General features: G+C 43.5%; 1 protein-coding gene and 1 pseudogene across 1 annotated transcript; both read left to right on the top strand.

Moving 5' to 3' along the window:
* Window positions 1-211: 211 nt before the first annotated feature.
* Window positions 212-10,602, top strand: LOC100754283 (vomeromodulin). Its single transcript, XM_035447029.1, has 14 exons — window positions 212-476; window positions 1,367-1,856; window positions 2,166-2,267; window positions 2,947-3,102; window positions 3,833-3,917; window positions 4,261-4,318; window positions 5,042-5,112; window positions 6,126-6,272; window positions 7,254-7,376; window positions 7,547-7,614; window positions 7,882-7,912; window positions 9,017-9,077; window positions 9,780-9,859; window positions 10,579-10,602. Exons 1-14 carry the CDS (start codon window positions 212-214, stop codon window positions 10,600-10,602), a joined length of 1,761 nt encoding a protein of 586 aa, XP_035302920.1.
* Window positions 10,603-22,252: 11,650 nt separating this feature from the next.
* LOC118237950 lies at window positions 22,253-23,070 on the top strand (annotated as a pseudogene).
* Window positions 23,071-23,277: the final 207 nt, after the last annotated feature.

Genomic DNA, 23,277 nt, shown 5'->3' with positions numbered 1-23,277 from the left:
ATTGCCCAAGGTAGAAACAGTAATAAGAGTATGTTAACTAGCATATATCAGGACATATTCCCAGGGACAGAAGAGACTAGAGTGTCAATGTGAAAAACGAGCTATTATGAGAGACAGAGAGTCACCGACACAAAGTTACATAACAGCTCTAAGGCCCATAGTAATATGCTATATGTGACCCATTTCTCTTCCGCAGGTGTCAGCCATAGCCATGTGGGCTCTCCGGGCCTTAGTCATCGCATTGAGCATTCAAGCGGGAACACTTGACCTGGTAGAAACACCTCCAGTGGTGAGCAGTCTCCCTGTTGCTGTGCCCAATGGGAGCCCCCTTCCTCTTAGCCTGCCAACATCACCACACCACAAAAGTTCCTCCAGCAGCCAAGGCTCACCTATCAAAAAGCATCCAGCTGCCTCCAAGGGTGGCAAATGTGCCCCTGCAGCCAGATACTTCCTCTCCAGTGGCAAACTCCATGACTGTAAGTAAGATTCATTTCAGCTGTCTTCTTGAGTCCGTTCCACACCTTTCATGGCCTGCACATTTCTGAGCTCATAGCAGGTTCAGTCAACCCTGTGAATAAGTGGTTTCCAAACATGGTAAGCCTGTGGCATCTGCTTGTGTCTAGAGAGAGAGGATGACTTGGGACATTCCTAGAAATTCTGGTACTGCAATGGTCTGAATCCAGCTATCCAACAGCTCAGGGAGATGGAGAAACTTTTCATAATAGACCTGAGACTGGATCTAAGGAATCAACTTGGCATCTTTAAAATAGGGACTGGGACACTACCAGGGAACTGCAGACAGAGCTCATTGTTTGAGTAATGGTGTAACATAGTCAAGCCCTGTGTATGATATCAGCACTGAAAAACGAGAGGGAGAAAATATATGTCAGGCAAAATCAAGAAAGTGTGGCTATACAAGATGGCAGGAGAATATAAACATTCCCAGAGAGTCAGACCTCAGGAAACGGCTCAGCCTACATTGACATGATACGGCCACACACATAATTCAGGAAAGGCCGATGCTACCCTAGACATGGAAATTCACTGACTTCTTGGATTCTTACCACCACTGTGTCACACTTAGAGTTCATCCTTGCTGGGACCCAAGCTGGTGTAGACTCCCTCAGCCTGGTTTTCAGAACAAGAAAACACCAAATTAGAATCTGCTTCTGCTGTTGAACTCAGAGCAATCTCTCCAGCAACAGAAGGCTATTCAGAACTAGGACAGGGGCAGCAGGAGAACCTAAAAGGCAGAATTCAGAGTTGCCATATGGCCCATCTTTCAAGATGTCATCCTACAGAAAGGAGGATGGTAGGATAACCTGAACAGAAAAGCACAGCAGGGTTGTCTCCTGGTCTTTTTCAGATCTCATGAACAATCTGCCCACACAGATTGAGGACATTGTGAAGTGTGATGATGTTGGCATGGCAGGTGTGCTCGGGACACTGTTAGCCACACTGGACAGCGCTGACCTGCTCTCACTCTTGGATCCCTCTTCCCTCCTAAAAGGGGCAGGTGGTCTTGGCCTAGATGGTCTCCTAGGCAAAGAAGGGAATGAGGATTCCTCAAAGCCCTCTTCAGGGTCCAAGGCCACTGGGGGTCTCAACAAGCTACTCCCAGGGGGCGGTGCTGGACTGGACAGCTTACTAAACCTCGGGGGAGACAAGGGCTCTGGGAAAGGACTCCTGAAGGGAGAGGGGCTCTCCAGTATCAAGAAGCCTCTGAATGACATGGTTGAAAATGTAGACAATATAAAAGACTCTGTGGAGACCAAGGTGAAGGAAATCCTCCCCAGTGAAATCAAAGACCCAGTTTCAGATCTACTCAAGATAAACCTCAAAGAGCTTCTGCTTGAGTAAGTGCTTCCTTGACAATTCTCAGGATCTCTGGACAAACAAGATGCTCATGGGAACCCTTATACTCAACATACAACAACCCCAGTGACAGCCACCATTTCACAGAAAGACATACTTACTCCCACTGGAATCTCTGCAAAGCATGGCCAGGATATCTTAAGCTTAAAAAACTGGTTGGGAAGCAGAATTCCGGGGCAAGATGAGTAGCAGAGCTTAGTTGGTGGTGAACTGGCTTCCTCACAGGTATTTCTCATGAGGGCTGGGCTGTTTCCAGGAAGCAGAACTGAGTCTGTGTTATCATTCTGCAGATTCCAAGTGGACGAAGTAACAGTGGACAGCACAGACATAACCATGGCAGCTGATGAGATCCAAGTCCACTCCACAGTCACTGCCACCATAGGTGGAAAAGGGTGAGCTTGTTTCCAAAATGATTGCTGGTCAACAGGGATTATGATGCAAGCCACCTCTCCTAGAGCCAGATGACATGGACAAACAGATAGAGAAAAGAGGAACAACTATTCCCAGCAAGACTTCCTTAAAGAGGGCTATGTGCCTCAGAAAAATCACATGTATAGATATATATTTATACATACATACATACATACATATATATATATATATTACATATACATGTGTGTATGTATATACACACAAAAAAACATATACATAGATGTACACATATATAAGTATATGTATAAACACATTTTGCACTGTCCAAAACTTCCTATGTTAAGAAGCCCTGGCTTTTCCCTTTTACACTTCTCTTATGTATTTCCACAAAACTCAGCAGGCCTAAGAGCTAGGATTCAAGGTGAACTTAAAACTGGTAACCTGTGTTACCACCAACAGGCAACTCCATAGGTCAAGCTAGATCAATTATTTCACAAACATTAACTGCCAAAAATGACCAGGCTCTTCACTCTCTGGCATGGGACTGAGGCCCTAAGAGCATGGGGACTGGAAAACACAGTCCTTCCCTCTAGACGATGACCTTCTCCACAGCAGGAGACCCATTCCCTAATAGACATCCCTCCCCTGGAGCCTCAGATCTCAGGCAGTATTCCATTCACCTCACATTCCTCTCCACAGTGTACTTGGACCTGTCATCAGTGCACTGAAATTTGAATCTGACATGGAAGTGACAATGAAAATTGCTATTTCCTCCAACAACACTCAGTGTGTCAACCTTGACATCCAAGACACCCACATCCAGGTCAACGAAATGAAGATTCAGTTAATTGAAACGTAAGTAAAACCTTCCTTCTAATACTGCATCAATCCAAATGTGTGTCAGAGGGTCCTACTGCTGTCCCAGAGGAATACTGGTCACCATACAGTGCAGGACAATCAGGAAGTACCAGGAGGGCTGACAACAACGTTATACTGTGTTTGACAAGAGCCTTCTCACATGACCTTCTCTCTTTCCTGCTGACTCTACCTCAGTGACTCATCCTATATTTTCCCTAAACGGTACACTGACCTGAGGCAAAATGGAAAAGGAAGCATGAGGCCATACAGTGAATCTCTGTGCCAGCTGCCTACTTCTGACTCGGTTCTCACTAGGAAGATGGAAGAGCTTCACACCCACAAATACCAGCTTTGACATCCTTTCCTTCCATCTGCTATGCCCTAGGCAGGACATCATTCCCATTTCTCCAGCTAGAGTTTAGCAAGCTGTGAATTCAGACCCACAGCTACAGCAAGACCACAGACAGGTCTGTGGACATCTGTGTTCCAGTGTCTGAAGGATGCATCCTCCAACCAGGGGACCTCAGGGCCAATGTATCCTGTGCTTTAGCCAGGTGTCTTTGCATCTTCCTTAAGACCAAAGACCAAGGCAAGAGCTCAGGACTTACCCACCCATAGAGAAACCAAGCATCATCCTGACTCGTTCATCAGTGAGTTGGTGTGTCTAAGACATGGACACATCTAGAAACTGGACCATCACTTATTTTCACATGTGTATCTTCCACAGAGTCACAGGAACTGTGCCTCTCCCCATGTCTCTGCCCTTGAATGACCTTATCCCAATAGTGCTCTCAGCAGAGATGAATGAGAATGTAAGTCCAGGGAAGGGGTGGGGCTCACTCACAGACCTGAATCACTGGGAACCAGTGGAGAAATTTGAAGCTTTGTAAAGGGCCAGCTGCAAGGATAGATTTCAATCAAGACCAGCGACATCAGGAGAAGAAGGGCCACCATGGACAAGCAGCTCCTCTAACCCTATGTCTAGCAGCAGAACTAGAGAAGATGAGATTTGGGGACAGTGGAAAGTTCTGCCCAATACAGGCCAGGGAAATAGCACAGGAAAAGGGGAAGCCAAGGGGAGAAGGGGAGGAGGAAGGCTGATAAAAGAGGCTCCTGATGCTCCCTCAGCTAAGCTAACCTGTGGTGACTTCACAGCTGGAGAAATCCAACTCCTGTGCCATCGTTCTTGGGGACTTCAACGACTGCAAAAATGGTGAGTACTTCCTTGGTGTCCTCTTGTCGGTGGACTGGAGTGGCTCACGGACCATGGGGGATTTCATAGGGTGATATACCATAGAGGAAGGGACTCTGGCATACCACACTCCAAAACTACAAGGGCCCACACAAGCTACTAGGCACACAGAGGTAAGAGAATGGTCCAATTGACCTTTCCCTCAAGGTACTCGACTTCTGACACACGGAAAGATTAGGACACAGTGTCTCTGGGGGCTGCACAGAGCTTCCCAACCCTAACAGCTTTCAAGGCCACACTCCATAAAGTCTGAATCAAGACCCGTCCAAGGCCATCATCTCTGGAGTCCTGAGATGAGGACATCTTACACTATCCCTATTAACATGACAACAGCCAAGGAGAGAGGGCATATTGGGTTGAACAACCCGAGAGCTGAAGTAGGAAATTGGGCTAATTACTCAAGTCCCATGACAGACAAAATCTGTGGTCTACATAGCCACTGTTTCCTTCTCCAAAGAGAGCCTGACACATCAGGTAAGAAAATAAATCCTTGTGGGTAAACCAAAAGCTTAGAGCATCCTTGATATGTGGAAGATGTTCAGAGCAACATCTTCTGTCTGGCATGCAGACAGAGGCAGCTGTCCATACTGGTGTCTACGGCTGGCCACAACTACAGTTTGGAACACAATAGCCATCAGTGGCAGTGTGTGCTCTCTCCACTCCTCCTCCTCCTCTTCTCTACAGCTACCGGCTTATTCAAGTACTGGGTTCAAAGTGCCAGGATTTCTCCCAAAGGACTTGCCATCCTCTACTGTGTAAGTAGTCACTGTCTTTGCAATGACAGCTGGATTAAGGCTGGAAGCATACCTGGAATTTAATTTAATACCCACAAAAGGGATTAAGATTTCAAGACAGTGAAAGGGTCAGCTCTTTTGACACCCCTCATCTTTTCCTGGCATCAGTCTTCTGAGTTCTCCTCGGGACCTGGTCAGCCTAGTGCTCTTCTCCATTCAAATCCACAGGATGATGGCCTGTGAGGCTCATCAACTGACAGAACCATAACTTGGCCCAGCCCAGGGCTCCACTCTCAGTAGAGTATACACATTAAATTAAAAGGACCAGCTCCAGACAACTACACACTCCCAAACCAAGAAGGCAAAATCAGGGTGTGACAAGTGCTAAAGACAGGGGATATGGTTAGCTCAGTTTCTCCTCTGGAAATCCATCAAGAAAGCTGCACTCAGATGCAGAAGCACAAAGCCATGCCCATCCAGGGTGATGAAGCACAAAGCCATGCCCATCCACGGTGACCTTCATCAACATCCCACAACACAGAGGACTGAGGGCTGATCTTTCTACACATGTCACTTGTCAGAAGCATTTCACAGCCATGCTTTCCAGATACTATTAGTCACTCTAAAGTCAAGGAAACTGAAGGAGGGAGACACCAGGCAGGAGGGAACACCAGTGATGTTAGGCATAAGTCTCTCTTCTCTGTGTTCTGCCCTGAGTGCTCCAACATCCCATCCAAAAAGAGATTATAGTTCAGAAATATGACCCTCAGTTCTGTAAACTTTGACAAGCAGAGGATGTAGCTATTAAACGCACACACCCACATCTTAAGAAGTACATCATAAATGGCTGACTCAATTTAGGTGACGTTTCATTAGCTCTCAAGTAAGCGTGGCTGCCCTGAGCCCTGCTACAGTGCCACTGGAACTAAGATAAGGCAAATTCACCCTACAATGTACCTGGCAGGCAACAGGAACATCCCTCTCCTTCTGGTCTCCTAAAACACACAGATATTTTTCTACTTTCCTCTCCTTAGGTTGAAGCCAATTTGGGCAAAAAATCAGTGCCAGTACCTGGAAGACGCCTGCCTCCAGATCCCAAAGATGCCACCATTTCTGTAACTATGTCCAGCTCAATGTTGAAGATACTTATAATATATGTGGCCAAGCAGAGCTCTGTCAAGGTGAGTGTCCTCCATCAGTCCCAGGGCTACCCTACAGAGGATGTCAGCTAAGATTATCACTGCTGAGGGAGATGGTGGAGATAAGAACGACATCTGAAGCTTTGGATGGTTTTGTTTTGTTTTATTGTTTTTTCGAGACAAGGTTACATTGGATAGCTCTGGCTGTCCTTGAACTAACACTGTAAACCAGACTGGCCTTGAAATCAAGAGATTTGCCTACCTCTGCCTGCCATGTGCTAGGATTACAGGTGTGTGCCACCATTGCCTGCAGTATCTGAAAGTTCCTGCAGACATGAGTAAGACCAAATGCCACAGGGCACACACGACCCTTAGGGATCTGGAAGGAGCCTTGATGCCATCAGTGGGGCATCAGGAGCAACCAAGTGGGTTGGAGAGGTAAACATTGAGTGTGTCATCCATATGCCAAACACACATCTGTGTGTCCTTAAATGATCAATGGCAAGTAATCCTCAAAATGAAAATCAATATAGGAACTCTTCTTCAGTTTACTGGTGCTCTCAGAGGTTGAGTGGCTAGTCACAATAGCAGCAAGGGCACCAGGCTTATCTTCCCAGGAGGTACTTTAATATAACCTCCCCATGTTAAAGATGGGAGGATCCCTGCAGTGAGAGGAACTCACATGCTCTAGGTACCATGATCAGATGAAGCACCATACAGGAATCTTTACCTCTGAGTCCATAAGTGTTCAGCAGAGACCTTCCAGGACACAAGGGCAGGGAAGCACACTTCTACTTTGAAAGCCTGGATAGAAAGCAACATTTCACAAAGTCTCTGCCTCAACATCCATCCACTGAAGTGAACACAGAAAAGGGGTGGGAACAGCCCGGCCCTTTCTTTTTCTCAGCTGCACCAGCACCCAGCTGGGTGACCAAGCCTCCAGGACCAAACACAGTACCTCAAGCAAGACTGGAGCACCGCCCATCCTCTTCCCCTCACTAACTGAGGTCTTCTTCACAACAGATGAATGGCCTGGATGCCAACATCACCAAAATAGCCTATGCCTTCCAGAAAGACAAACAACTCAGAATCTCCTATGAGGCTGCAATAACAAAGGACAGTGAGGACTTTGCCACTGGGAAGACGGTGAGTGCTGAGAAATGGAGGTTCATGAGTTGGAAGAAGGCCAAGGACTTGGATGCATGGGATGAACTGTTCCCAAGAGCCTGGGGCCCATTGTTATGCCTTGCTGTCCCCACAGCAGAGGGAAAGGCCGAGGTCCCAGGTTTCACTCATGCCCCCTTGTGTCATTTCAGCAATTAATCATTAGCCATGGCAGCAAGATTACAAAAGCAAAACTGGAACCAAACATCAAACTCATAAGGTAATACACTCTATAAATTCACAGTCCTCCTGAGCATTTAAAGACCCTGTGAAGTACATGGGACTGATGGGTTCTGGGCAAACATTTGAATACCTACAGAGAATCCGGAGTTGTGGCTTCCATGCTCTTACTCACTTGTCTATTCTGCTCAGTAGGTCCTAGTCAACAGCTGACTCATTCTAAATCAATTGAGATAAGACTTGAACTTAAACTTCAGTAGTCATGTTCTCATGAACCTAACATTTCTCTGTATTTTGTTGCTGACAGTTCTGACCACAGAGTGGAGCCCCCTGAGGCTGTAAGTTGATGTACTCTTTTATCTTGATCCATGATAGGTGGGAAATCATGTCAATGCCAGACACTCGGTAACTCAGGAGTGGAGGAAAGGGAAGCTCATGGGTACTGGAGCACACCTTTACTGTGGAACAGTACTACAGGCTCCTCACTGGCTCTCTGAAGAGTTCTTAAACCACAACTGCCCATGCTCACATTGACATCTGCTTGTGGGGTTGCAAGGAGCATGCATACAAACACATACAGAGGAGGCAGAACATATGAAAGTCTGGTGTCACATGCTGGAGAGAGGCCCACAGTGGGTGTCCAGAGATAGGGTAGGAAATATGTCCTTTAGCACCCCGATATATGGACAGGCAGTAAAATAGCAGACTCGGGAAATATTCCAAGGCTAGCTATTCCCCATCTCTACTGAGCAGGGAAGTGACAGGAAGTTCCTTGCTGTGGACTCAGTGAAAAAGACTAAGAATGACCCTGACCTCATAGACTCCTGCATACAGTGTTTATGCCAACAGCTGTCCCCTGGATGTTAGAGAGCAGAGTTTAAGGAGTGTCCTCTCTATGCACACAGTGGGGTACTGTTACAGTGGCAACCCAACCCAGTTCTTCAGAAGCCTGTCTTCCAACAGAGAAGGGTGAGCAGTGAGGAGGCAGACATGCAGAGGCAACCCCATATGCTCTCAGAGGAGGGTCAGCAGTGAGGGGAGGGAGCACACGACATGGAGAAACCCAGACCTAGACATCCTCTGACCTCATCACAGCAGGCAGCAGTGAGCACCCGGAGCCACTTCTCCCACCTTAGGCCTCCAAGTAATTCCTGAAGGCCCTAAGCCACCTGCTGTAACTGTAGCAAGATGGTCATGAATAGGCCAATACTTCTGCTAATGGAGAAAAGGGCAACAAACATAATAGGGGCCCCAACAACCCCAAAAGATGGAAGCTCTAAGGATACATAGAGATCCATCTCCACATTTGGCTATGACATGTGACAGACCTGTCAACTAGAGAAATCCCACAGGAACCTCAACCCTGATCAAATGCTCTTGGGCCTTGAGCACAAGGAGAGAACTACAAGGCTCTACTGAAAATGTCCTCCTGTGTCTTGCAGGAGGAAGAGGGGAAACTCGTTTTATCTGAACTCGCAAAGGCATTTTGGTCTTCCTTAAATGGTATGTAGTATTAATAATTCTGATTGCTGGCATAGTCAGTGCCCCAGGAGAGGCAAGAAAGAAATGGCACATGTAGGACACTAAAGCACCAAGAACAAGGTCACCCTGTCATCTGCTGAGTTATACATCGCCTTCTCTATCATAAATGACAGCATCTCATGGTACAAAGAGAAAACAGACCAAAGTGCCTCCTCTGCACCTGCCAGGAAGTCTTGTCCACAAGTGCCTTGGGACCAAGGCCATCAGAGGATACATGTGAACAGTGGACCTTGGTCAACCCCCAGTAGACATTAGGTTTATGACACTTGAAGTTTATGGCATGACCTCTTGGACAACAATGACGATGGTGCCACATGCTGGGTACACACATACCCGGTTAGGTCTATTGTGACCATAAATAGTATACTGATCGTCAAATGTATGTGTCACCTCCAGTCAGGTCCTGTAGTGAGGCAGTGTATCTATCACTTGTCATCAATGTTAGGAGGGCTTTGGGGGCCTTTCTTCTCCTATACCACAACTTGCCTACATCCTACAGGCTGGGGAATACAGTATTCATGAAACCATATTGAAAGTGTGTGGCAGGGACTACTGTTAGGGCCACATACAGGTCATTGATCCCACATTGACTGTGCTCAAACAAAACACCCAGGTTATTGTTTCCCTTAACTCCTGTTACAACGTGGTACTTCCTCATTTCAGATATGTATAAGCAGATGACTATTCCAGAAGGAGTGTCTTCATTTGCATTAATGAATGCCAATATCAGACCGCTGAAATCGGTAAGAAACTGAAACACGGCAGTTTTCCGTGCTGCTTTGCTTTCTTTGCCAGATACAGAACCTTACAAATAGTCTTGATCTACCTGTGCGATCGGTGTTCAATGCAACCCAGAAACCATCAGCTTCTTTCATAGGACTCAAACCTTAAGCTGGGCTTGACCCCATGCTTTCCAGCATCTGAGTCCAATGATCCCTACAGGGTCCAAATGACAGAAAGGCAGCATTTGCTCAGGGTGGTTTTCCATGCTCTCATTCTTTCCTACTGACCAGCTCAGGGGCCAGGGGACTTTGCACAAGCCAGCCTTAATCACAGGAACAGATCAGATGGATGACATCTGAGATACAACTACAGTGACAAGAAACACAGCCTGCAGCAAGTTATGTGCTAACAGTGGAAGTGTAGTTACTGACAGCCAGCATTGTGCCAGGGTCAGCAGGTGCTTCACTCATGATCCTGTGAACCCAGAGTTGGTCGGTGCCTTACACCCTCTGTCTCTGGGTGCACCCCAACTGCATCTGCATGGATGCCCTCCTGCCAGAGGCTTCTCCTGAAAACTCCTCTCACAGTCTAAACTCTCTAGGGTGTTCACTCCAGGTGTTCTCTCCCCATCCCTGAAGCAGTGCTGTGTGATCTGCCAGGAATGGGGGTTGACGACAATCATGACTGCAGCCAACATCTGGGGTTAAAGGCAGTAATTGCTCTCTTTTTCTCCCCTTAGAGTGACCTTCAGGCAACAAACTGAACCCAGCACTACTGAAGCCAGGCCATGTCCTGGAAGACAGCGGAATCCCCTGTGAATCTCTCCATGCCATTTGAAGCCCATCCTTATGATTAAGGAAACAGTAGCAGTAGTCCCCTCAGCAGGCTCAGGATCCTCTGCCTTGATTGACAAGGCAAAAAAGAAGAACAGAGCAAGGACATGGGCATTGTTTAATCAGCTACTTAATAAACAGTCCCTTCATGCAAAAGTAATGACTCTGATGCCTGTCTCAACTCTGGTACACGTTCCTGAACATGCAAAGAACTTCTGACTTGGGGCTGAACAACAACATGAAACAACAAATCCAGGGTTCTCCAGCCCTCTGGGGGACAATCGTGACAGTGATTAAATCTTTCTGCAGCTCACTTTCCTGTTTGACTTTGGATCTGTAGTGCCTCCCAAAGGCTCAGGTGGTAAAGCCTTGCCCCCCACCTGGTGCTATAGGGAAGTTGTACCTTTAAGAAGTGGTGCCTAGAAGTACTTCTTTAGTTCAATTGGGCACATCCTTCAACCCGATGAGGAAGCCTGTCTCTTTCTCTTCCTGCTTTCACTTCCTAGACTTCTGGGGAATACTTTGCTTCTCAAGACCATAGACTGCTCACCAGAAACGTAAAGATCAGAAATTAGGTCACAGTCTGGGTCCTCTAACACTGAGCTTACATTAACCTCTTCCATACATCAGTGATAAATTAGCTTTGGATCCCAGGTTACTGGGTTCCTCAGATGCTGATACAATAAATCAGATCAGGCGGAATTAATAAATCCAGGTTTAAACTGAGCAAATCATTCCCTGGTGGCCCCAGGGAAGAGGAGAGAAGCAGGAATGGAACCCACAAGGAGGGACTTTTAAATGCCCTCAGGGGTGGAGCCCATGGTGGGTTTTTCTCAGGGTCATAGTCTGAAATGAGGCAACTCCAGGGAATGGTCTCCAGTTTGGCACCCTGAGGGCAGGGTTTGGAATGGGCCCCAATCTGGAGATTACAAACCTTGTGGTCAGTCTCAGTGTCTGTGCTACTGGTGATGTTCAGGAAGTGGTCTCCTGTACCAATTTGTTCAAGAGTAGCTTCTACTTTCTCTTCTAAGAGGTTTAGTGTGGCTGGATTTATGTTGAGATCTCTGATCCATTTGGACTTAAGTTTTGTGCATGGCAATAGATATGGATCCATCTGCAATCTTCTACATGCCAGCATCCAGTTATGCCAGCACCATTTGTTGAAGATGTTTCCTTTTTTCCATTCAATATTTTTAGCTTCTTATTTTAAAAACAGGTTCATAGGTGTGTGGGCCCATATCAGGGTTTTTGATTTGCTTCCATTGGTCTACCTGTCTATTTCTATGCCAATGCCAAGCTGTTTTCAGGACTATAGCTCTGTAATAGAGCTTGAGTCAGGGATGGTGATGCCTCTAGATGTTCCTTTATTGTACCCGGTTGTTTTGGCTAACCTGGGTCATTTGTTTTTCCATATAAAGTTGAGAATTGTTCTTTCAAGGTCTGTGAAGAATTGTGTTGGGATTTTGATGGGGATTGCATTGAATCTGTAGATTGTTTTTGGCAAGATAGCCATTTTTACTATGTCGATCCTGCCTATCCAGGAGTGCAGGAGATCTTTCCATTTTCTGGTATCTTCTTTAATTTCTTTCTTCAAGACTCAAAGTTCTTGTTATACAGGTCTTTCACTTGTTTGGTTAGTGTTACCCCAAGGATTTATGGGTTTTGGGCAATTATAAAGGGTGATATTTCTCTGATTTCTTTCTCAGCCCATTTATCTTCTGTATATAGGAGGGCTACTGACTTTTTTGAGTTAATCTTGTATCCTGCCACTTTACTGAAATTGTTTACCAGCTGTAGGAGTTTCCTGGTAGAGTTTTTCAGGTCACTTATGTAAACTATCATTTTATCGGCAAATAGTGAAAATTTGACTCCTTTCTTTCCAATTTGTATTCACTTGATCTTTTGTTGTCTTATTGCTCTATTTAGAACTTCAAAGACAATACTGAACAGGTACGGAGAGAGTGGACAACCATGTCTTGTTCCTGATTTTAGAGGAATTGCATTGAGTTTCTCTCCATTTAGTATGATGTTGGAAGTTGACTTACTGTATGTTGCTTTTATTATGTTTAGGTATGTTCCTGTTATCCCTGATCTCTCTAAGACCTTTATCATGAAGGGGTATTGAATTTTGTCAAAAGCTTTTGCAGCATCTAATGAAATGATGATGTGATTTTTCTTTCTCAGTGTGTTTATATGGTGAATTATATTGATGGATTTTCAAATATTGAACCATTCCTGCATCCCTGGGATGAAGCCTACTTGATCATGGTGGATGATTTTTCTGATTTTTCTTGAATTCTATTTGCCAGTATTGTGTTGCAGATTTTTGCATCAATGTTCATGAGTTCATGAGTCTGTAGTTCTCTTTCTTAGTTGTGTCTTTGTGTGGCTTGGGTACCAAGATTTTTGAAGCCTCAAAAAAAGAGTCTGGCAATGACGCTTCTGCTTCAATTGTGTGAAATACTTTGAGGGGAATTGGTATTAGCTGTTCCTTTGAATTTCTGGTAGAAATCTGCACTGAAGCCATCTGTCCCTAGTCTTTTTTTTGGTTGGGAGACTTTTGATGACTGCTTCTATTTCATTAGGGGTTATAGGTTTGTTTAAATTGCTTATCTGTTTTTTATTTAATTTTGGTAAGTGATATCTATCCAGAAAATTGTCCATTTCCTTTAGATATTTGAATTTTGAGGAGTACAGGTTTTCAAAGTATGACTCGATGATTCTCTGGATTTCCTCAGTGTCCGTTGTTATGTCCCCCTTTACATTTCTGATTTTATTAATTTGCATATTCACTCTCTGCTGTTTAGTACGTTTGGATAAAGGCTTGTTGTCTATCTTCTTGATTTTATTGAAGAACCAACTATTTGTTACATTAATTCTTTGTATTGTATTCCTAGTTTCTACTTTATTGATTTTAGCCCACAATTTGATTATTTCCTGGCATCTGCTCCTCCGGGGTGAGTTTGCTTCTTTTTGTTTTAGAGATTTCAGTTGTGCTGTTAATTCTCTAGTGTGACTATTCTCCAGTTTTTTCATGAGGGCACTTAGTGCTATGAACTTTCCTCGTAGCAATGCTTTCAAAGTGTCCCATAAGTTTGGGTATGTTGTTTCTTTATTCTCATTGAATTCTAGGAAGTCTTTAATTTCTTTTTTTATTTCTTCCTTTACGCAGGAATGGTGCAATTGCACATTGTTCAATTTCCATGAGTTTGTAGGTTTTCTGCAGTTCATGTTGTTGTTGAATTCTAACTTTAAAGCATGGTGCTCTGATAACATACAGGGAGTTGTAACAATAAGACTTTCTGACAAGCTGCCTGAGCCCTGCTGCCATGTGGGCACTTTCTGCCAGGTTGCCCAAGTTCTGCCCTCCGCCACATTAAGGTCCCAAATAACACAGAGAGACTTATATCAGGTACAAATGCTACTTGGCCAAAGACTAGGATTTCTCATCTGCTAGCTCAGTCTTGGCTTGGCTGTGGATCTCTGTATCTGCTTCCATCAAGTACTGGATGAAGGTTCTGTGATGGCTATTAGGGTAGTCACCAATCTGATTACAGGTGAAGTCCAGTTCAGGCCCCCTCTACACTACTGCTAGAACTCTTAGCAGGGGTCATCCTTGTGGATTCCTGGGAGTTTCCCTGGCACCAGGATTCTCCCTAACCCCATACAGGTCCCTTCTATCAAGATGTCTCTTTCATTACTCTCCCCCTCTTTTCTGCCCCCAACTCAACCATCCTGATGCCTCATGTTCCCATCCCCCTTTTTCACTCCCTCTACTCCCATCCCTGCCACAGTTTACCCAGGATAACTCATCTATTTTCTCTTGCCAGGGAAATCTATGTTTCCCTCTTAGGGTCATCACTGTTACCTAGTTTGTCTGGGGCTGAGGATTGTAGTCTGGATATCCCTTGATTTACATCTACTATCCTCTTATGAGTGAGTACATACTATATATGTCTTTCTGGGTCTGGGTTACCTCACTCAGGATGATTTTTTTCTAGTTCCATCCATTTGTGTACAAGTTTTATGATGTCATTGTTTTTTATCATTCAGTAATACTCCATTGTGGAGATTTTTCACATTTTCTTTATCCATTCTTTGATTAAGGGGCATCTAGGTTGTTTCCAGTTTCTGGCTATTATGAATAATGATGCTATGAACATAGTTGGGCAAGTGTCCTTGTGGTATGGTTGAGCATCCTTTGGATATATGCCCAAGAGTGGTATCTCTGGGTCTTAAGGTAGATAGGTTCCCAATTTTCTGAGAAAGCACCATACTGATTTCCAAAGTGGCTGTACAAGTTTGACCTCCCACCAGCAGTGGAGGGGTATTCCCCTTACTCCACATCCTCTCAAACATAGGCTGTCATTAGCGTTTTTATTCTTAGCCATTCTGACAGGTATAAGATAGCATATCTCAGGGTACTTTTGGTTTGCATTTCCTTGATAGCTAAGGATGTTGAACACTTCTTTAAGTGTATCTTGGCCATACGGGATTCTTCTGCTGAGCATTCTCTGTTTAAGTCTGTGCTCCATTATTTAATGGCATTATTTGGTATTTTGATGTCTAGTTTCTTGGATTCTTTATACATTTTGAATAACAGTTCTCTGTCTGATGTGGGGTTGGTAAAATTGTATTCCCATTCTGTAGGCTGCCATTTGTCTTATTGACAGTGTCCATTGACTTACAGAAGCTTTTCAGTTTCAGGAGGTCCCATTTATCAATTATATATCTCAGTGTCTGTACTACTGGTGTCATATTCAGGAAGAGGTCTACTGTGCCAATGTAGTCAAGGCTACTTCCCACATTCTCTTCTATAGGCTTCAATGTAACTGGATTTATATTGAAGTCTTTGATCCACTAAGACCTGAGTTTTGTGTATAGGGATACATATGGATCTATTTGAAATTTTCTACATGTCAACATCCAGTTATGCCAGCACCATTTGTTGAAGATGCTTTCTTTTTCCATTGTACAATTTGGCTTCTTTGTCAAGTATCAGGTGTTCGTAGGTGTGTGGATTAGTATCAGGATCTTCAATTTGATTCCATTGATCCATGTGTCCATTTTTAAGCCAATACCAAGCTGGTTTTATTACTGTAACTCTATAGTAGCTTGAAGTCAGGGATGGTGATGCCTCCGGAAGTTCTTTTATTGTACAGGATTGATTTGGGGTTTTTTTTATTTGTTTTTTCCTTTTTTATTTAAATTAGAAACAAACTTGTTTTACATGTCAACCCCAGTTCCTTCTCCCTCCCCTCCTCCCCTGCACCCCACCAACCCTCTATCCCAACTCCTTTCTGCTCCCCAGGGAAGGTGAGGCCTTCTATGGGGGATCTTCAAAGTCTGTCATATCATTTGGAGCAGGGCCTAGACCCTCCCCCTGTACAGGATTGTTTTGGCTATCCTGGGTGTTTTGTTTTTCCATATGAAGAGTAGTATTGTTCTTTCAAGGTCTGTGAAGAATTATTTTGGGATTTTGATGGGGATTGCATTGAATCTGTATATTTGGTAAAATTGTGATTTTTACTATGTTAATCCTACCTATTCATAAGCATGGGAGATCCTTCCATTTTCTGACATCTTCAATTTCTTCCTTCAAAGACTTAAAATTCTTGTCATATAGGATTGTTTGGTTAGAGTTACCCCAAGATATTTGTGGCTATTATAAAGGGTGTTGTTTCTCTGATTCCTTTCTCGGCCCATTTACCATCTATATATAGGAAAGCTACTGATTTTTTTTAGTTAATCTTGTATCCAGCCACATTACTGAAGGTGTTTAACAGTTGTAGGAGTTCCCTGGTAGGATTTTTGGGGTCACTTATGTATCCTGTAGTTATTTTGTTTAAGTTTAAAAATATAAAAAGACAAAAGATGAGACGTGAGAATGAGAGATACATTAACCATAGTTTATTACAAGTGGAGGAGGGAGAGTGGGAGTGGGAGAGATGAGAGAGACACAGAAGAGGAAGAGGGAGAGAGAGAGAGCAGAGAGCAGGGAGGAGGTAAGAGAGAGTAAAGCGAATAGAGAGAAGAGAGTTAGTGGCCGGCCACTGGAAACAGAGAGAGAGCAGAGGGATCTAGGCACAGGCTTAAAAGGGGGTACTGGAGCATTTCAGAGTCCCTACACAGCCCTGTAATGAGTGATGTAGCCATCACATGGCCACACAACACAGGGCCCTTTGAACTGCCTAGGTATCTGCCTAAACCTTTCATTCCCATCTTTACTTATTACAAAAAGGTGGGGTGTTAGATGTGGCAAGTTAGGGAATAAGGACGTCAAGTTCTCAAAACTACTTCCTGCTGACCTGGGGGCATTGACCATCTTTGAGGGACCTGAGAAAGCTGGGGTGCAGCCACATCCTGGGGTAGCTGGTTGCTCCATCCCAGTCCTGGCTATTTGGAACTCTGGCACCTGTTAGACCTGGCAAGATGTTAGCAGAGTAGAGGACAAGGTTAAGTTCTAATTTTTTTTTAGGTCCTGGTACTTGAGGGGAGAATGACTGTAAGATGAGGGAGGGGTTCCTGAGGGGTCCCAAGATGAGGGACGGGAGTCCAGGACCAGGGGAAGGTTGAATAATATTTATTTGGAGTGAATCTGACCTGTTTGAGTGGGTCCAATTCAGCTCCCTGGAACTTATAAGAATCCTTAGGGTTTATGAAAACATAAATAGTAGACACATTAACAGCATATTTATGTTAGAAGCAACTTGGCTGAAAGCATTAACATTTTTTTAATGACAGATATTTTTAGAACAATGAAAAGCACCTTAATCTTGACCTTGTAGTTATGATCTTATAGTGGTATTGTAGAACGTTATTGACTATGAACAGTAGCATGAGAAATAGAGAAATCAGGAACACATTTCATTCTTTTTAATGTCTCAACTCACTTTATCATCACCTAAGCCTTTTTATCCTCAGACCTACATAACTTTAATTCATACACCTTACATTACCACCTTAGACCTTCCATTCTCAGACCTTTATACCTTACATTCTCAGACCTTCACAATTTGCATTTATCCACCTTGTTAGACCTTTCTTCCATCCTCAGACCTTTGTAACTTACATTCTCAGACCTTCATACACCTTACACTTTCCTATCTTCACATAGATAAACCGTAAAATACTTGTTTTGTGATAGTAGAACCTTGGCTGTTGTTTTAATCGGCAAAACTATCAGTCGTCAAAAGCATCAGAGTTCTTGAGAAGGATAAAATTTTACCTGAGTTAATGATTAAAGAATAACAGACTTGCCAGCAGGCTGAACAGACAGCCACCCCCAAGGTCCTCCATGGTTGTGGGCTGCTGAACACCCACATTATTGTTGATAGCATGTGACCTGTGGATTAGAGAACTTTAGGAAGACTTGCCTACTGTTGACTCAAGCAACATGGAGAAAGTCAATTCCATTGTCCTCTTGTCCTTTGCAGCAGTTGAGGTGAAGGGCACGGTTGCTCAGTGACTAGCGTTGCCATTTTTGTGGCTGGAGTTTCTTCAGTTTCCACCAGTCTTTTTGGAGGAAATGGGGTGGGATCAGCAGCTAGCCTGTCTCTCTGTTATAAAAAGCTTTTTAACAAAACATTTTAAATGCCATGTTCTCTAGATCTCTGAGCATTTGAGGGCTGTCTGTCTATCAAAGAAGTAGAGGAAAGTCCCCTTTTGTAATAAAAAGCTTTACTTTTGTAAACAGCTTACAGGATGGACTGAGTGATATATTTTGTTAATTTGAAATAGACCTTTGTAATTTTTAAATGTTCATCATCATTTAAAGATACATCAGTCAAATTTAAGTTGTATAGAGTTAGCTTATATTTTAAATATAAAGTTAAATTAGACCTTTATGGCTTTAAATGTTTCCCATCATTTAAAGATACATAACAATTTAGAAATATGAGACTTAGCACAGTTAAATTTAAGTTGCACATAGAGTTAGCTAAGTATAAAGTTAAATTTAAATCACATGTACAGAGACAAGCAGACATATCAAACAGGACTGGATAAGAGCAAAAGGGGGAGCCAGAGTGCAATCTCTGATTGAGCAAATAGACAGGAAATTTAAAGGGACAGAGTAGACTTAAACAGTAGCAAACAGACAGGAGATTTAAAGGGACAGAATAGAGTTAAACAGTAGAAAACAGACAGGAAATTTAAAGGACAGAGTAGTGTTAGGAGCTGGTGCGTATGTAAGGAGCCGTTGGAAGCTGTGCGCATGCGCAATGGGTAACTTTGTAACTCTCCAGCCCTTAGTCTCCGCCCCTCCCGTGACGTCATATGGTTCCATCAGCTGACGTCACATGGTCCGAGGGCTTCAGCCAGTTAGAATGTAACACTTCTGAGGCGACGGTTGCCAGCCTATATAAGGAGGGCTTTTTGGGCGTTCAGGGTCTCCATTTTGTAAGCTTATGCTCTTCCTCTCAAGAGGCATTAAAGCTTTACTGCAGAAGGATCCTGAGGAGTGTCCCCGTGTCGTTTTTTGCTGGCGAGACGGATAGCGTGGGACAGAGTAGACTTTAAACAGGCGGCCCTGGAAAGGCACAGTATTCCATAAAGGAGTCATGTGCAACAGGGCCAGTGAAAGAAGAAATCAGAGACAAAACTAAAAAGCGAAAAGTAAATAAATTGTATGTGGAAGCCTACAGAATAGCTGCTGGACTGAGTGGGCATGTCTATAGCTAGGTCACTTGGTCAAGATGGCTGCTTCCAGAAACACCTTCCCAAGCTAACCCACATGACCAAGACGGGGTCCCCAGGTTAGGCCACATGGACAAGATGGCCACCACCATAAATGGTTTGTCTGTTTAACGGTCTGCTGGCCACAACTGGAAAGGTCCCATATGTATTTCCCATGGGTGAAGCAAACATAAAATGGCAAAATTTACTCTTCGGGTGCTCATTAGCCCGAAAGCATTGCCAGGGCAGGGCCCGAAAAAAGGACTCAGCAGTCCAAAAGGTGGAAAGCCAAAGCACACTGTTTCTCGGGTGCAATTGTGGACCTCATCAGTGTGAAATGTACCATTCAGGAGAAGGGGTGTCTTACCAAGTAGCACCAAACTGGAAGAGGAGTGAGGTGTTGGTTTGGAGATAAGGATCCCATTGTTGTTTAGAAGGATCCCCGTGTCTCCCACGGCGACTCGAGAGACCACAGGAAGAGCCTGCCTCACTTTGGGCACCAAAATGTAGTTATTTTAAGTTCAAAAATACAAAAAGTCGAATGATGAGACTTGAGAATCAGAGATATATTAACCATAGTTTATTACAGGTGGGGGAGGGAGAGCAGGAGTGGTAGTGGGAGTGGGAGAGATGAGAGAGACACAGAAGAGGAAGAGGGAGAGAGAGAGAGCAGAGAGCAGGAAGGAGGGGAGAGTAAAGAGAATAGAGAGAAGAGAGTTAGTGGCTGACCACCAGAAACAGAGAGAGCAGAGGAATGTGGGCACAGGCTTAAAAGGGGGAGCTCCAGCATGCACAGAGTCCCTATGCAGCCCTGTAAAGAGTGACGTAGCCATGGCATGGCCACATAACACGGGGCCCTTTGAGTTGCCTAGGTATCTGCCTGAACCTTTCATATCCTATCATATTATCAGCAAATAGTGAAAGTTTGACTTCTTCCTTTCCAATTTGTAAACCCTTGATCTCCTTTTGTTGTCTTACTGCTCTAGCTAGAACCTCAAGTGCTACATTGAATAGATATGGAGAGAGTGGACAGCCTTGTCTTGTCCCTGATTTTAGTGGAATTGCTTTGAGTTTCTCTCTATTTAATTGTATGTTGGCTGTTGGTTTGCTATATATTGCCTTTATTATATTTAGGAGTGTCCCCTGTTCTCTCCAGAACCTTTATTATGAAGGGGTGTTGGATTTTATTGAAGGCTTTTTCAGCATCTAATGAGATGATCATGGTTTTTTTTTTTTCTTTCTTTATATGGTCGATTTACGTTGACAGTTTTTTGTATGGTGAACCATCCCTGCATCACTGGGATGAAGCCTACTTGATCACAGTGGATGATTTTTTTAATGTGCTCTTGGATTCAGTTTGCCATTATTTTGTTGAATAGCTTTGCATCAATGTTCATGAGTCAGATTGGTCTGTAATTCTCTTTCTTTGTTGCATGGCTGTTTGGTTTGGGTATCAGGGTAAATGTGACCTCATTAAAAGAATTTGGCTATATTCCTTCTATTTCTATTATGTGGAACAATTTGAGGAGTATTAGTATTAACTCTTTGATATTCTGACAGAATTCTGTGCTAAAACCATCTATCTCTGGGCTTTGTTGTTGTTGTTGTTGTTGGGAGATTTAAATGACTGTTTCTATTTCCTTGGGGGGCCAAAGGTCTGCTTAAATTGTTTATCTGGCCTTGATTTGGTTTTGATATGTGGTACCTATCAAGAAAGTTGTCCATTTCTTTTTAGATTTTCCAATTTGTGGCATACAGGTTTTTGAAGTATGACCTAATGATTCTCTGTATTTCTTCAGAGTATGTTGCTATTTTGTTAATCCAATTTTGTTCATTTGAATAGTTTCTCTCTGCCTTTTAGTTAGTTTGGATGGAGATTTGTCTTTCTTGGTGATTTTTCAAGGAACCAACTCTTTGTTCCATTGATTCTTTGTATTATTCTCTTTGTTTCAATTTTATTGATTTCAGCCCTGAGTTTTGTTATTTCCTGCCCTCAACTTCTTCTGGGTGAGTTCGCTGCCTTTTGTTATAGGGATTTCAGCTGTGCTGTTGAGTCACTTGTGTGACATTTCTCCAAATTCTTTGTGTGGGCACTTAGTGCTATGGACTTTCCTCTTAGCACTGCTTTCATTGTGTCCTACGAGTTTGGGTATGTTACAGATTTATTTTCATAGAATTCTAGGAAGTCTTTGATTTCTTTCTTTATTTCTTCCTGGACCCAGTGGTGGTTCACTTGAGAGTTGTTCAGTTTCCATGAGTTTGTAGGCTTTCTGTAGTTTGTGTTGTTGTTAACCCATGGTGGTCCAATAAGATACAAGGGGTTATTCTAATTTTTGTAGCTCATGAGATTTGTGATCAATTCTAGAGAAAGTTCCATGAGGTAATGAGAAGATGGTATACTCTTTTCTGTTTGGGTGAAATGTTCTATAGATGTCTGCTAAGTCCATTTGAGTCATAACATCTGTTTCTCTATTGAGTTTCTGTCTAGCAAACCTGTCCATTGGTGAGAGTGGCATGTTTAAGTCTCCCACTATAAATGTCTGGGGTTTGGTATGTGATTTAAGTTTTAACAATGTTTTTTTTTTTTTACAAATGTAGATGACCTTGTATTTGGGGCATAGATGCTTAGAAGTGAGACTCCATCTTGATGGATTTTTTTCCTTTGATGAATATAAAATGTCCTTTTCAATCTTTTTTGATTAATTCTAGTTTGAGGTCTATTTTTGTTAGATATTAGGATAGCTATACAGCTTGCATCTTATGACCATTTTAGTGGAAAATCTTTTCCCAACCTTTTACTCTGAAATGATGTCTGTCTTTGAAGTTGAGATGGATCTTGTTTTTGTAGCCATTCTATGAGTCTATGTCTTTTTAGTAGTGAATTGAGTCCGTTGATATTAAGAGATGTTATTGACCAGTGAGTGTTAATTCCTGTTATTTTGTTGTTTTGGTGATAGTGATGGTAGTGTGTATGTTTCCCTTCTTTGGGATTTGCTATAATTAAGATTATTTATTGCTGGACACACCTTCTGCTGCTACCTCCATCTAGTGGGACACTCAGGTTGTGTCAGGGTCTTCCCCTCTAGGTCCTTCGGGGATTGAGGTGGAGACGTCACCCGTCGACCTGTGGCTGCCTGCGTGGCTGGAACCGGAGAGGTGTGCCGTGTTCCACTACGCACATTGCCACGCGGTGCTCGCCGACACCGTGCATCTCGCCTGGGACCTGTCAAGGTCCAAGGTCCCTCGGGGCCGTGGCCTTCTCCAGAATCACAAACAACGTCATTTTGTTAGAGCCCTGTCTCGTTGGCATTGAAGATTCTCTCAAATGAAGCACATACAATCTTCTCTTCTGTAATTTCTGTAGGGTTCCTGTTGGTTTTCATCTGTATTCCACCCATGTTGCTCTGGCTGCCTTGAGAGGTCACTTCTGCCTTTCCTGTGATAAAATGGTGTGCTGTCTCTTAAAAACAAAGGAAATAGTAAGTGCATCTGAGATGGATATTCACAATGTGCCTCTACCAGGAAAGATGGCAGAGCTGAAAGAGAAGATAATGCTAATGCATGCTCGATTAAATTCACTGATAAAGATTCTGAAGGACCTGACTCCTGACCATTCTAACCAAGAAAACTGAAGAAACAAGCACTAGAATGAGAGGATTGCAGATGTGGTGTCATATGACTGTACCTCCTGCACATGGAATACAAGCACGAAGACCAGACCTTCAACAGCATCCTTGCCTACATTTTGAATTGAGGTCACCTAAGCTTCCTGAGAACTTGTCCCAAAATCCCTACTTGACCCAAATAATTGTTTTAGAGTATGTCTTTGAGCCTATGCCTTGTTCCAGCTCTCCAGCCCACTCTTACTTTGGGGAGTGTTTTTTCTTCCTTAATAAATTATGACTCCATTACTTAAAAAAAAAGTTAAC

This window comes from Cricetulus griseus, chromosome 6 (assembly GCF_003668045.3).
Source record: "Cricetulus griseus strain 17A/GY chromosome 6, alternate assembly CriGri-PICRH-1.0, whole genome shotgun sequence".
Classification (NCBI taxonomy): Eukaryota; Metazoa; Chordata; class Mammalia; order Rodentia; family Cricetidae; genus Cricetulus; species Cricetulus griseus.
The sequence above is the reverse complement of the archived record's forward strand: the minus strand, read 5'-3'. Positions and strand labels throughout refer to the sequence as shown.